At 41.7% G+C, this 14,073-nt stretch overlaps 1 protein-coding gene across 2 annotated transcripts; it reads right to left on the minus strand.

Moving 5' to 3' along the window:
- Window positions 1-389: 389 nt before the first annotated feature.
- On the minus strand, window positions 390-13,958 carry tfap2e (transcription factor AP-2 epsilon). Of its 2 annotated transcripts, none has more exons than XM_039605935.1 (7): window positions 13,914-13,958; window positions 10,579-11,022; window positions 8,764-8,818; window positions 5,273-5,504; window positions 2,834-2,952; window positions 2,263-2,401; window positions 390-1,472 (listed from the first exon to the last, which is right to left on the minus strand). In XM_039605935.1, the coding sequence occupies exons 1-7, from the start codon at window positions 13,950-13,952 to the stop codon at window positions 1,211-1,213; spliced, it is 1,290 nt and encodes a 429-aa protein (XP_039461869.1). In that variant the 5' UTR covers window positions 13,953-13,958; the 3' UTR covers window positions 390-1,210. The 2 variants fall into 2 exon arrangements, with proteins under 2 accessions (XP_039461869.1, XP_031591706.1); XM_031735846.2 differs by lacking the exon at window positions 13,914-13,958 and adding an exon at window positions 13,109-13,373.
- Window positions 13,959-14,073: the final 115 nt, after the last annotated feature.

Genomic DNA, 14,073 nt, shown 5'->3' on the forward strand with positions numbered 1-14,073 from the left:
CTAATTTGGTTTGACGCTCTGAAGACTTTCACCTCTGAGAGCAGGGTCTAAGTCCTGCGTGAAGCCAGGAGTCAGTACGTCTTATGCGTTACCTCTTATAAAGCACATACAGGCTGTTTTTTTTCTTTGTTTCTTCCTCAAATTTAGGATTTATTGTGCCTTGTGCAGATTTTTTCCTACTGCAGCTTTAGGTGTTGGTTGCAATCCTTGCTATGACATTTCTCTTGGAACTTTGCCCATAGGGATCAATAAAAAGAAAAGGCACAGAGACTTACAATAAAGGCAAATAAAAGCAGTGGCCAGTAGCATTCAGCTGCACCTCAAGGTGCTGTTGTTGTTTTACCCTGTCAAAAACGAGAAACTTCACCACTCAGTTCTTAATTCTTTAATAATATATTACATTTATGCTGTAATACAATAATAATAACAACAGTAATAACATTAATAATAAACATACACAGAAAGTACAAAATGATTTGTGTTATTTTCTTAAGTTACCAACACGCAGTACTTCAAAATAAAAGAAAACAAATCTTCTTTAGCTGCCTCTCGCGCCTTCCTTCGACCTTGCTGCTAGAGAATCCAGAGAACTCGATTTCCCATGACCACCCACCATGAAGGACTACAAATGGAAGCTGGGTTTGTCCAATCGGATGGATCAAAAAGGCTTCCAAAGCTCCAGAGAGGGGCAAAGAGCAGGTTTTTGTCTCGGATATGGCTTATGGCGCTTCCCAGATGAGTTCAGTTCAAACCCTCCTTTTGTGTGTGTGTGTGTGTTTGTGTGTGTGTGTGTGTGTGTGTGTGATGACAGCGGGGGCTTCTAACACACACATAATAGTGACATGTTTACCAAAGTAAATAAAAGGCAGGGGGAAATAACCAAAAGCATACTGCCATAAGTGGGAACTCATCCTGAAGAGACGCCATCGTGACACCAACCAGCTACTGAGAAGAGAGGTCCATGCGTCATTTTGAGCGAGGTGGCTGTGGACACACATTACAGTACAGATATCATCATAAGCCCCGCCTCCTCAGCGAGAGGGGAGGGGCTATAGAGGTTTCGAGGAGGTAAAAGTCTCAGTTTGTATCCTGAGGGCAAAGGTAAAGATGCAGAGGGCGCCAATCAAGTCTTTTCTCCCTCTTTTCTCTTTTTCCTTCTGCCTCTCATCCATCCATCCATGCATTCATCCACACATGTGTTCCCCTCCCTCTATTTGCGGTGCTTCATCTCCTTGTCGTGGTGGCTCTTCCCTCCACCCTCTCCTTTGTCCAGCAATTTGATCGCCTCCATCAGGTAGCTCTGAAAGGCGGAGAGCGCCGCGCAGATGGCGGGTGCACCGAAGCCGTGGGTAAGCAGGCTGAAGTGGGTGAGGCTTCCCTGGACGCCCGGCTCCAGGCAGGGGGTGGGTCGACTGGCACCGAGCGGGGAGCGGTCCTGGGACATGAGGTCCACAAACTCTTTACAGATTTCCCTGAGAAGAAACAAGATCAGGTGTCAGTGTCGTCCACCCATTTTTCAGTCCACCGACACAAACCCCAAACACACTCATGCACATACACATTTCTCACATACACATGGCATTTTAACAAGTGCAGAACTTTTGTTAAAATGTTTTTCATGAACTTGTTATTCTTGTATGCATTCACACCTTTACATCTTTATCTTAAATATGTTTAAATTAATGCCCGTCAGTGTAAAGGCTTCAGAGTGCTCCAAATGATCAGTTTCAGGCAGTTTTTTCAACTATTGGCTCATGATGATGTCATTGAGAGCAGATATCCCTGATATGGTCATTTCAGGAACAGGTCCGACCTTTGTTTGCAAAGGGCAGCCAATCAGAAGAAAGACAGCTTGAACAGTAGTTAAAACAGACACAGGATGAACTGAGGGGCTAAACTAAGACCCGGTAAAATAAAGACTTTAATTAAATTTAATTTAACTAATTTAGATGCGATATATTGACTACATTTAGAAGCATTCAACAGTGATCTGTTAGACCTTCATATCTAACAACAGCTCTCTTTAAATGCCAACTATAATGATCTCATCATTGTTCTTGCAGTCCACAAACAACACACAAACTAACTTTTTAAATGTTCACGTCTGACCACTTCTGAGAAACAGAATGGCGCTGGTTTTTATACGAGACTAGTTGAAAGCAAGAAGAAACGCTGAATATCACCAGCCTCACGCTTTAAAAGCTATTTCATGCAAGATTAATTCAAGAGTGAAATGAGCAGAAGAAGAGACCAGCCACTCACTTGGTGGCGAGCAGCATGCTGCGTCGCGTTGGGAGCTGGTCCGGCTCGCTCTGCCTGCACAGATACTCGGCCGTGGCTCTGGCTGGGAACTCTGTTTCACACACGTAACCGAAATCCCGCGCCAGATGGACGGCCTCACCTGGACGGGGAGAAGAGGGAGTTTGGATTAAAAAGAAACTCGAGCAGGGCTTCAGTTTAGTTTAAATCAAGTAATTATTCAGATAAAGACTTTTAAATATACACAACTGACTGGTGCAACTGTTCGGGTCAGGTCAAGATAAACTCACTAACCACTTTGCTCACTTTCACCACTCAAACAGTTCACTGCTCTCTGGCTACAGCTGCAGTTTTTTAAAGGACACCCTCCATGCCTGTGTGTGTGTGCTTGTGTGTGTATGTGCATGCACTCGCGCGCACGCATGCAGCCATCCATGCTGTGGCTGTTTATTCATGTGTGCTCACGCAGGGATTTTTCTGTGTGAATATGTGTCTCTATCTGTCAGGATGTATGCAGGTCACTGTATATGTGTACGTGCCTCTGTGTATATATGTGTGTGTGTGTTTTTCCTACCCTCCACTAGAGATGTTAGCAGAGTGACGTTGGCTGCCTTGCGTCGCCCGGCGGGCAGGTTGAGGCCAATCTTCTCCAGACGCTCTCTCAGACAGCGGCCACCATTCTTTGACTTCGCCCTGAGGGGGGGACAGGGAAACAGAGGGAGCAGTTTTAGGAGATGCTTCTTGTGTATTTGTGTGTGTGCGTGCGTGCAAGTGTGTTTGTCTTTATGAGTTTTGTTGTGGTGTGCTTCTGTGTGTCCCCTCTGTACGTGTGTGTGCATGAAGCTAAACTCTCCCTATGTTCCCTGTCAGCTCCGATACTATCCAGTATTCTTCTCAGTGTTTTTCTGCTTTGCCTCTTTATACTCGAGTAAAATTTAAAGCCAATGAATCCTGCTCATTGTTGATTTATTAAAGCTCTTCAGACCTCAATCACATAATTCATATAGACTTTATGTTTAGAGACACATCCGATTTTCTTTGCAATAACCTATAAAGTTAAGGTTGATGATGGGCAGTAGTCTATAAAATAAGTACTTCTACATTAAAAATACTACTTTAGAAGAAGCATAGTAAGGCAGTGTTATCAAAAAATCCCCTAAATATTTCACATTAATATGAAATAGGGACTGATTTATGCATCACATGCGAGTTTAAGCCACTTTACAAACTGTGATGTTTTACAAATTAAAGTATTCATTTCTTAAATGAGATAAAAATGAACCAAAACACAACAAACATACATAATAAAACAAATATCTTAAAAATCTGCAACACTGCACCAATTTCCAAAGTAACCAGGTACCAAATAATTGGAGTGGGGTTCATTTCTTAATCTGCAAAAGCATAAAGTGGGTTAAGCAGAGGTACCTCAAAGTGATAGGCAGCGATGTATTGTTATCACTGGGGTATCTGTATCTCTCTGCAGGGGAGGCACTGGGTTTTTACGGCCCTTTAGATCTTTTAATTATGTCCTCTCAAAGTATTTCAGCCTGCAACTCAAATCATGAAGTTGTTCTCTCGCCCCGAGGCCGTAGTTCATTAAACCGCATTGCTTCTCTTGTGATTTAGTCTCATGACCCATTTTGGGTCCTCGGCGCTGGTCCTGTAGTTAGACTAAAATCAATCTTATTCTGAAAAGCTGAAAGCAGAAACGTCCTAATGTATGGCGTGTATTGTAAAGAGCAGGACCGTTACAATGACTAACACGACATGATTAATGTGGCCAAAAGGAATTCACAATAGAGATATTAATGAAGTGCAGAAGAGAGAACTAAAATGACAGCTGCGTGATTCATCATAATATTAAACATTATTAGACTCTGTTTATTATTGTCTTGTATAAATATTTCATTTTTAAATATCATGGTCATTGTCAGTCCTCATTTATTATTTCTCCTCTATTTGATAATAAAAGAAGTTTCTACCAAGAGCCTGACTGGAGTGGTAACTTGATCCCACGCTTAAAGGTCAAAAATACAGAAAATGTAGTTCTTTTGTAGTTTTCTTGTGCTGTTGTGTTTCTAGACTACATTTCCCATAAATCCTGGTTATTGTTTGCTTTTTTTATACTTTTCTGAAGAAGATAAACAAGTCATGTGTGCATTTTCCTTCTTTGTGTTGTGTCATAAAGCAGCACCTAGTAGGTAAAACATATTATATAGTAGGGGTATCAAACATAAGGCCCAGGGGCCAGAATGGGTCCAGCAAAGACTTCAGTCCGGCACAAAGGGCGGCCCATGAAAATTTAGAGAAGGGCAAATATTTTGGACTTTTAACTGCATTTGTATTGTTTTACAGGTTTTTCCTAAAGATGAACATTGATACTATACCAAAGAAATTAATTAATTATAAACATTTAAATGACAGAATAGTTCCTGTTTTTTCACTATCAAATACAGAAATTTATAATTATATACAGATTTTTATTTTTTTATTTTTTACATTTTCTGTGAAATAACAAAAAACTTTCTGTTTTATAATTACCTGACAGTCTGGTCACAAAAGGCTACCAAAACCTTTTCTGTAATTTTACACATTAATTTCTTACAATTTAAGTCAAAAGAGTCGGGCTGTCGGAACTGCGCTTCTTCTTATCTCTGGGGTTAAATGTGTAGTTAAACTTCTTTACACCGACAGAAAGAAGAGTTTCACCGGCCTGACCCCTTACTTAAGATCAAACTGGGTTTCGTGTAGCCAATGATGTACAATGAGTGTGACATCCCTGTTACAGAAGATTTAATTCAACCAGTTCAACCAGTAACAGATGCTCTCGTCGAGGACTGCTTCCTTTTACCACATTTTTGAGTCCTAATAGATACAAGTTAACATTTTTCCAGTCATTAAAAAAGAAGTTTGTATTTTTTCTTGGCCTTTAATCTTTAGAGACCGACCGACTAGATAAAAACATCTTTACATCTAAGTCGCACCCTCTCGTTCCCCGTCTGCTTCTCACCTGCGGAGGACTCCTCCCAGCAGAGAAGCGTTGAGGCACTCAGGTGGGGAGAGGCGTCGCTGCACCTCCCCAACTGTCACCTTGTACTTGGAGGTGGAGCTGAGCAGCGACAGGCGACCTGGGACTGAACAGAATACCTCTGCCGGGTTGGAGACAGACCCCACTCCGAGACCCTCCTTACCGATGGACAAGGCGGACAGGGACGAGCCGTTCAGCTTGGATGGGATGGGAACTGTGGGGCAAAAGGGGGATGAAAGGTGATTATTAAAGCAACAAAGACTGGATGAGGAGGGATAAAAGGATACAGATCATCAATCTTAACATATGTCATGTGTGGCGACGATTGTGTTGTGTGAATGACTGTGTGACAGCGTGCTCCTCCCCTCCTGATTAATCTATTCAGTGCAATGTTCTCCCCTGCGTCGACAGCTCTAATTCTGGAGCGCTGCTTGTTGATTCTGTTCCTTAAGCTGCAGGTGGTTGCATTTTAACTGCGCATTCTTAAATAGCTTCGCTTCACACCTCGAAGAGCTCAATTTGCACTTAACTATTTTAAATCGAGCTTAGAAGTTACACAGAGAAACCTTCAGGTGACTGGCCAGGGTCAGCAATCGAAGGCTACTCAGGTGTAACACTCAGTGTACCTGTTGCTACCTGAGAGGGCAGAGTGAGACTTTTTTTTCCTCCAGTGTTTATGTTGTGTGATGATGAAATTATTTGAGCAGAAATCCTCTGAATTGAGAAGAGTGAAGGAAGTCAAACCATTTGCTTTAAGACTACATTTCCTTGGAAGGATACAAAGATTCCTTGGATCTGCTGCTCATCTGTTTAATGTGTTCTCATTGTGCTTTAATCTTTAGAGTTTTCAGATTTATATGTCTATAATTTTCGCCTCCTGCCACAGATTCAGTTTTCTCTGTATTCACACACTGTGGCCGAATGACTTTTAAAACATCAACATGCTCCTTTAGAAACGATTTATGTGCACAGTAATAAAAACTGCTAACTATATGTCATCCAGAGTTATGAAGAGACTGTCTTTGGTGAATTATTTTGCTTTTAAATTCGAATATAAGCAGCACAAATATATTTCCATCCTCCTTCATTGCAATGTTGTGCATGCAAAATCAACAACAAACTCAAACTGTTGGGATTTAGTGAAGCGATGTGAGAGAGATAGACATGTTTATATAGAGTTAACGGTAGAGAGAGGACAGGAAATGAAGACAGAGAGAGCGAAATGAGGGCTGACAGGCTATAAAGGTCTCTGGATCGTCTCAAAATGGAGATGATGTGGTTTATGATGAGCGCTTTAAGCGACCAGAGAACATAGAAATATGTTGTTTTATTTTATTTATTTTAATTTAGGAGATCCAGTCCTTTAAGGTGAGACACACACAGTTAAATCTCTAGTCTGAGTATCACCGATGATGATGAAGAGAAACTTTAAATCCTAAGCCAATATTTTTGTGGAGGGGAGCATAAATGGATTTTGATGCTCATCATTTAGAATCTTATAATTATTAATAATTATTCAAAAATCTCATATTCAGATACCAACGACATGCAGAGGGTTGGTGTGACAGAGGATGAGATGGAAGCAAATCAGTCAAGCAGTCAATCCCTGAAGGGAACATCCGAAGGAGAAGAAGAAGAAGGCATACTCCGATAGCACACAGTGTTAGGCTTAGCTGTCCTCAGTGATGAGGACTCAAAATTTTGAGGGTTAAGGAATAAAATGAAGCAATCAAAGATCTTAGAAATCCAAAAGAATCTCTGGTTAAAGAAACCTTGAATCAATCTGGACGTATGTCTCTTTCATGTAAGAGAATCAGATCTTTTAGTTGAAGGTTGAAGTTGAGGACTTATTTAACTCGTGTAATAATAATTCCCTCAGCCTCACTTCCTGTGGTCGTTCCATCCCTCATGGCTCTGCAATCTATCTTCTCCTTTCAGTCTTTTGAAAGAAACATTGTCTGTAAAACTGTACTAACGCTGGCGTGCCAGCTCCCTCGTTGCACTCAGAGGGCGGCGGGTGGCCTCTTTGCAACTCCCTGCTGTGCAGCGCAGATTCCCCCAAACTGCACACAATCTCTAAAATCGCCTCATTCACAACGAGCCGATTAACCAGGCGACAAGGCAGCAGAGCAGCAGAGTTTTTCTCCAAAGCTCTCCTCCTTTGTCATCTCCCTGCCCCTCCCTCTCTTTCTCTTATCATCTTTCACTCTCTTGCTTGACTCTTTCGTGTGCCTCCCACTTGTCATACCCCCCCTCCCCCCCCTTCCCTTCCCTTCTCCCTCCTTGCTTGTCTTCTTCCCCCCTTATACTCTATCTCATTTTTTTCTCCCTCATGGATTTTCTTATTCATGAGGGCTCTAGGTTTGCTCTGCTATCTGCTGCGAGTGCTTGCCGTGGAGAGTCTCGCTGCGGTAATTGATCAATTCTAAGCGTTTGGCAAACAAGTGGAATCACTGTCACTTCATCAAATGACTACAGCAGAGAGATTCGGGGAGCCTGAATGAAACCAGAAATGTATAAAGCTGCTCCCAGGGCTTGATTTGGAGAATTACACCAAATCAAGCAGCGGTTTCAGGGGAAACTTTAAGGTGTGAAAGACCAGACCAGTTAGGATTTTTAAGGTTTTGTGCAGTAAAAGAAGCACAGAATGTTTTTTGGGGTTTTTTAAAATTGTGCATGCATGTTTAAATTTGAAGTTTTTCTCGTTCTAAAGAAATACAACAAAGAACCCACGTTGCTTAAGTGTTATTTCTCTTATTCTGTCAGTCATTTCATAACACAGCGGGTGCCATCTTTAGCCTGTTTTTGTGCAAAACCTCCCTTTTAAAAAAAAATGCACCTGAGCAGGGCGTCTGTCTGTTTTCAAAGCATCGCGCTCGACACCAGCTACAAATCCAACATGAATTTTCTAATCGCGCCCCTGTGTCTTCTGCCACTCGGAGTCGGTAATATTAGTGTGATCATACTCTGCAAATTTCCCCACAACTCCTCTTTTATCATGTTCCCCTCCCTTTTCTTCCTTGCCCCACTTCTCTCTGCTCCTCACTCTAAGCCTAACACACACACACACACAGACACACACGTACACACTCTCATATGACCATGAACAGTTCATTAAGAATGTGTGCCTTTGGGGTGAAGTCTGCAGCTGAGTATTAGAGGACTTCTTGACTTCAAATGAAATAGCAAAACAGAATTATTTATAGTGTGTGTGAGAGTGTGTGCTCGTGTGTGTGTGTGTGTGTGTGTGTGTGTGTGTGTAAGAGAGAGGGAGAGAGTGCAAGAGAGTGAGAGAGGCTGGTGTTGGAGTGCCCCTAAACACAAAATCCCCTTCAGCATGTATGGCACAATTATATAGGTGCACACTTAGACACAAATGCACACATACACAATTGATCTTTTCTCTCTTGCTCTCTGACACACACACACACATGCGCACACACAGACACACACGCAGCTCTTCTACCTCTTACCTTTTTTAATGACAGAGTGGTCGAGGATGCCCAAGGCTGATCCTTCCTCCATTCCCTGTGTCAGACAGACAGACAGTCACTATCATTTATCCACCGGCCTCAGAGCCACCACACACACAGACACACACACACAGATATACAGCTTGTCTCTCTCAGGCCAAAGCAAGATGGAAGGTCCAACATTTACTTTCCCCTCACAGCACATATGAGCACCATCAATATCCAAGTAAATAATAAAAGCAAATTTGATTTAGTGCAAGTTGCTTCGTGCAAAAGAGAAGGTAAATGAGTTGAAGTTGTGACGCACAAAGCAGTTTATATTTGTTTTTAATCAAAAAGAAGACATGTCACTTCATTTCAATTCTTTTAAGCCTAAAGCAATAAAACGTTTGGAACAAAGGCTATTTTTTTGGACAGAAAAGCGGGATCTATTTTTCCTAAGCAACATAAAAATCATTGATACATCTGCATAATATGTGTTAGGTAAAAATAAATAAATCTATCTTTTTTTAAATCATAAGAAAATGCGATTTACTGATAAGTGAGGTGTGGCTCAGCGATTCAAAGACTAAATTAGCGCCATTTGAAGTTTTCTCTGACTAAAAGTAAAATCGTGTTGCAGGGCCCGAGTCTCATGTTGCCTCCTTTGTGCTGACACTATGAGAGGGTTCAAACGCGGAGGATATAATCCATTAATCAAATAAAAGTCCTTGTCAAGTGGGAGCGTTTAACAGCAACATGCCCGGGTTGACTCCTCGCCCGGCGCTCCTCTCAGACATTTCTTTTCTATTAATGACCGTGCAGATCAATTGGTCTCGGTGTGTGTGTGTATGTGTGTGTGTGTGTTTTCTTCTGCGAGGAGGCAACAAACAGCGTCTGCAGCTGCACCTGCTGCAGGGAAGCTGACTGCTCAATAAACCATAGAAACTATTCTTCTCCCCCTAAAAACCTGCAGAAGGCAAAAAGGCTGCAGAATCACTTTGTGTCTGCGCGAGACGGAGGATAATGCTGGAGTGGATAATAAAATGGAGTGAGGCCAAATTGCTATCATTCATTTAACGAATGTAGTTTTTTAAATTAATATTTTAGGGTATAGTTTTTATTGTGGATAATCCATTAGAAAAGCTTAGAATAAAACTTATATACAAAAAGATTTCAAGTAATAAAACTGAAAACTGAAACATTAACTGATATAAAAACCACCTAAGTCATGTCGTTATTGATCATGTCCGGCATAAACGGATAAAGCAGGAAAACAGACAACTGTAAGATGTAGAGATTTAGAAATTTAAAGACTTTTTTTTTCTTGTCTTGAGTAATCAGCGTGCTGCTGTTTCCTTTGCTGTTTCGGTGTCAGACGCTAAAATTAAAGTATGAATTTTTTGGGAAAAATATAAAACTGCAGCTGTGAAGGTGTTTTAAAAAAAAATAAAAACAAATAAATAACACAAAAAATAATTTTAAATTAATTACCAGAGTTGTTTATTACACATGTTTCGCTTTTTATGTAGATGTTTTAGTGTGGCCTGCATCTTTATAAGCTCTTATTTGGAATTAAAGATAAATTGCCCTGAGGCCTTTTCGCCGCACTGCGCGTTTTCTAGTATTTAGTAGAATTTAGTAGTATTTATTTACATACGCTAATTTTATAATATTTGATGATCATAAAGGAAAATTGTTGAAGCACAACAAATACGAGCATTTTAAGAAAAAAAAAATGCGTGCGTCTTTATCATGTGCCGAATGACTTTTACGCACGGACTTCTCGAGCAGCAGTGCCAACGCAACACAAGCGGAAAAACAAAAAAAAGTCACCTGAAGATCATCCAGGCCGTGATGTCCCAGGTGCATCCCGAGAGGACCGTCTCCGAGCGCTGCAGCCCCTTCCCCGAGACCGTGCAGCAGCCGCGGGACAGCTGGATACTCCCGACGGGGGTCCAGGCTCAAAGCCCGGTGAGACTGTGACAGTAGCCCCCCTTCCTCGGAGCGCGACCTCTGCGAGTGCCACGCTGCTTGCTGGTGCTGATGGATGGAGTTGATGGAGGGGTAGGGGTCTGACAGGTGGGAATAAGCAGAGTCCTGGCTCTGAGAGTATGGCAGTGAAGACTGTGGATAGGGGGGTGGGAAGTAGGGTGGCTGGAAGTCTGAGGCCGGAGTGTGGCAGAGCGGGGGAGCCGAGGAGTAGGCGGCCTGATTCAGGGAGGACAGCTGGGAAAGGCGCCCGCTCGGCGAAGAGCCGCTTAGTCCGTCTGCGCGGTCCTGCAGAGAATCAGAAAGTTTGTTTGATATCAGGAGCTCGACGTGCTCAGAGTTTCGGGGTCAAAAACACTGAGCTCAGAGCAAAAAAAATATTTTAAACCAAAGCGTTATTTCCATAAAGGAATCGAGATTTTAAAAAGGAAAAATAAAAGAAACAAATAAGGCACAAAAGCGCAAAATTAAAATATGAAAAAAGTTTTAATGTGACAAAAATAAAAGTCGTGAATCCATAAATAAATATTTCCATTTCATTAGGGAGGGATGGAAATAGCAGCTGCGCTTGAAGTGATGCGCCGTGGCAGAAGACGCCCTTGGCATCGCTGCTGAAAAGTGTCAGAAAGGTCACTGCCACCAAGGAACTGCACAAAGGACAGGTAACGCACAGCAACAGCAACAACAGCAGCACGTCGCTCCGGGAGGAGGCTCCATCTGTAAATAATCTGTGACTGCGTCAACAAACACAAACTGACCCCACAAGTGAAAATTAAAGGAAAAGAGGGGTTCATTCAGGCTGGCAAGGCGCGCGAAACCAAACGATAATTCAATGTGACTTCACAAGTTTGACCTCTCTTATTAAAAGAGATGCCAGTATGTTCACGCTGTGTGTGTGTGTGTGTGTGTGTGTGTGTGTGTGTGTGTGTGTGTGTGTGTGTGTGTGTGTGTGTGTGTGCGCGCAAACATGTAGTCCACTAGCCTACATTTGGGCTCACACACACACACATCCCGGTGAAATTGGATTTTTTTTCTCAAAGCTGGGTCAACCTGATCGATGCTGTTGTGGTGGAAACAATGTCCATTATCTGCCTGCCAAAAAGGCCGCCTTAAAAGCACATATCGGTCAGCCCGGCAAAGCTTTATTCGTGTACCGCCTTTCACCCACAGATGCATGAAAAAGTGCATTTCGGGCAACAAGGAAAGAATGGGCAAAACAATTAACAGACAAACAAATATTTGCAAAAGTTTTATAACAACAAGCAACAAAATGTTTTTTTTCAATTAAAAATTACACCGTAAATATCGAAAATGTCAACAAAAGAGAGTCATAAATAATAAAGAAAAAATAAAGAAAGAGAAGAAAGGTAAGATTATAAGGTAACTTATGGGCCACAAATGAGAAGACACCTTAAGTAAAAGTGAAAATAATTATGTCTTCAGGTTTCTTTCTTTTCTTTTCTTTTTTTTTTATCTCCACTGAGGTGAAGTCCATCACTCCCTCAGGCAGACTGTTCCTGAGACTGGGACCACAGTGGCTCAGGGATGGTTCCCCATGCGTTTTTATTAAGATCCTTGGGAGATCCCGGAGGCCGGCTGCACAGAATGTAAGCCAGGATCAGCTTGGGTACATAACTATAACGCATGTCAGAGAGACTGACTGCTGCCAGGCCATTAAAACCCACTCAAATCATCTCTAAAAGAAAGGCAACCTAATAACTTTAAATTAATATTATTATGGGCTTTCATATTTGTGATCAAGGTCGATATTCAGGCTACTGGGAAAAAAAGGGCAGTACTACAAGTACTCACACTGATTGTGCGTAATTGTGCATTTCAAATTTTATTCCCCAAATTTTATGTATATAAAAAGCTGCAAAACACAGAAAAAGATGAGCGTCCTTCCACCGTGTGGACTCCTCATGGTCACTGTCTCAGCTGCTGTGACCGTGTGCAGACAGACAAAGAGCATCTCTTGGACAGATGCGCGGCGCAGTGTCAGTAAAGTCTCATTTTTGAAGTATCTGTGATTCTTTGGAACCACTTCTACAGGAAACCGAATTAACAGCAACGTTTGAACCACAAATCTTATATGATTTATAAAACAATAAACATAAATTATTATTACTCTGTAAGCTGACAGCTGTTGTAAAGACGCACTGTTTAAGTCTTTTTCTGTATCTTAATATACTCAAATTTTGTTATTTTGTTTTACCGCCAGCTGCAATTTTTTTTACGCACATTCTTTAAGGTTTACTGACATTTCTTATGCAAAAGACAAAATCCTTGTAAATTTGTGTTACAATAGCGACAAACAGACACCAGCAGCCCTGAAAATACTCAACAAACCCCAAAACGACTCTGTCTAACTTACCATAGCCGAATAGGTGTGGATTAACATCTGGACCAGTCTGGACAGATCCCCAAAATTTAAAATTCAACAGGAGTCGAAGGCTTCCGACGGCTCATAAGGTGTCACAAAAAATGTTCCCAGATGTAATCCAGGCCTTTATTAAAGGTCCATTCAATTCAGAGGTGCTGATATTTACTTTTCCTTATCTCTCTGTCTGCCGGGGCTCTTTACGCGCAGATGAAAAGCAGCTGCCAGATACGAACACGCGCGTACAACACAACACAGAGTCCTGCAGCTTCTCCATGAGCGCACTACTTATAGGTTTTGCGCGCACCCGGCAGAATAAGGGGAGGGGTCGAGAGCAGCCACTTCTCTTAAAGAGATATATTCCTTCGCTTGCTTGTTTTGCCCCACGCTGATTGTACCTTCAGCTTTATTGTTGCCTTTTAAAACAGCATCATGCAGACTTTACGCACGAAGACTCCAGATAGGTTTTATTATTAGTAAATATCGCAAAAAAATATCACATTTTCAACAAGGAAATCATCTCCCGTGATTCTTTTAACGTCTAAGTTAAAAAGTTAGTATTTTTACGCACGGAATTTTAGAGGGATGGTTTAAAAATCTAAATTATTTTAATTGTTTGAACTTTTTTAAATACACCTCGAGTATTTCACGGTCTGAACCGACTTTAATTATCTTCTGACATAAAAAATAAATACATTTTAAAAAGACGTGCGCACCTTTTTCCGCGCTTCTACATAAAACATAACAGACTCACGGAGCAGCTCCAGGAATCTTCCCACCAATGAAAATAAAACTTTACCTGCGCGTTGTCAGTTTTAGTTCGGGATTTCCAGAGCATGATGGCGCTCGGGCTGTACGTCAAGCTGCAGCTGAGGGGTTGGAGATGGATGGAAAGGAGAAGAGAGGAGAAGAGAGGAGACAGGCTGAAGGTGCAGAGGGGAGTGAGTTACTTTGAGAGA

The sequence above is a fragment of the Oreochromis aureus genome, linkage group 22 (genome assembly GCF_013358895.1).
Source record: "Oreochromis aureus strain Israel breed Guangdong linkage group 22, ZZ_aureus, whole genome shotgun sequence".
Lineage (NCBI taxonomy): Eukaryota > Metazoa > Chordata > Actinopteri > Cichliformes > Cichlidae > Oreochromis > Oreochromis aureus.

Bases quoted from the DNA above. Each gene is read 5' to 3' on its own strand.
- tfap2e (XM_039605935.1), bottom strand. From the start codon at position 13,952: ATGCTCTGGAAATCCCGAACTAAAACTGACAACGCGCAG. The intron at 5,505-8,763 runs GTAAGAGGTAGA...TTTGCCCCACAG, and splicing joins CCACTCTGTCATTAAAAAAG to TTCCCATCCCATCCAAGCTG. The intron at 2,953-5,272 runs GTGAGAAGCAGA...TCCCCCCCTCAG, and splicing joins CTGGGAGGAGTCCTCCGCAG to GGCGAAGTCAAAGAATGGTG.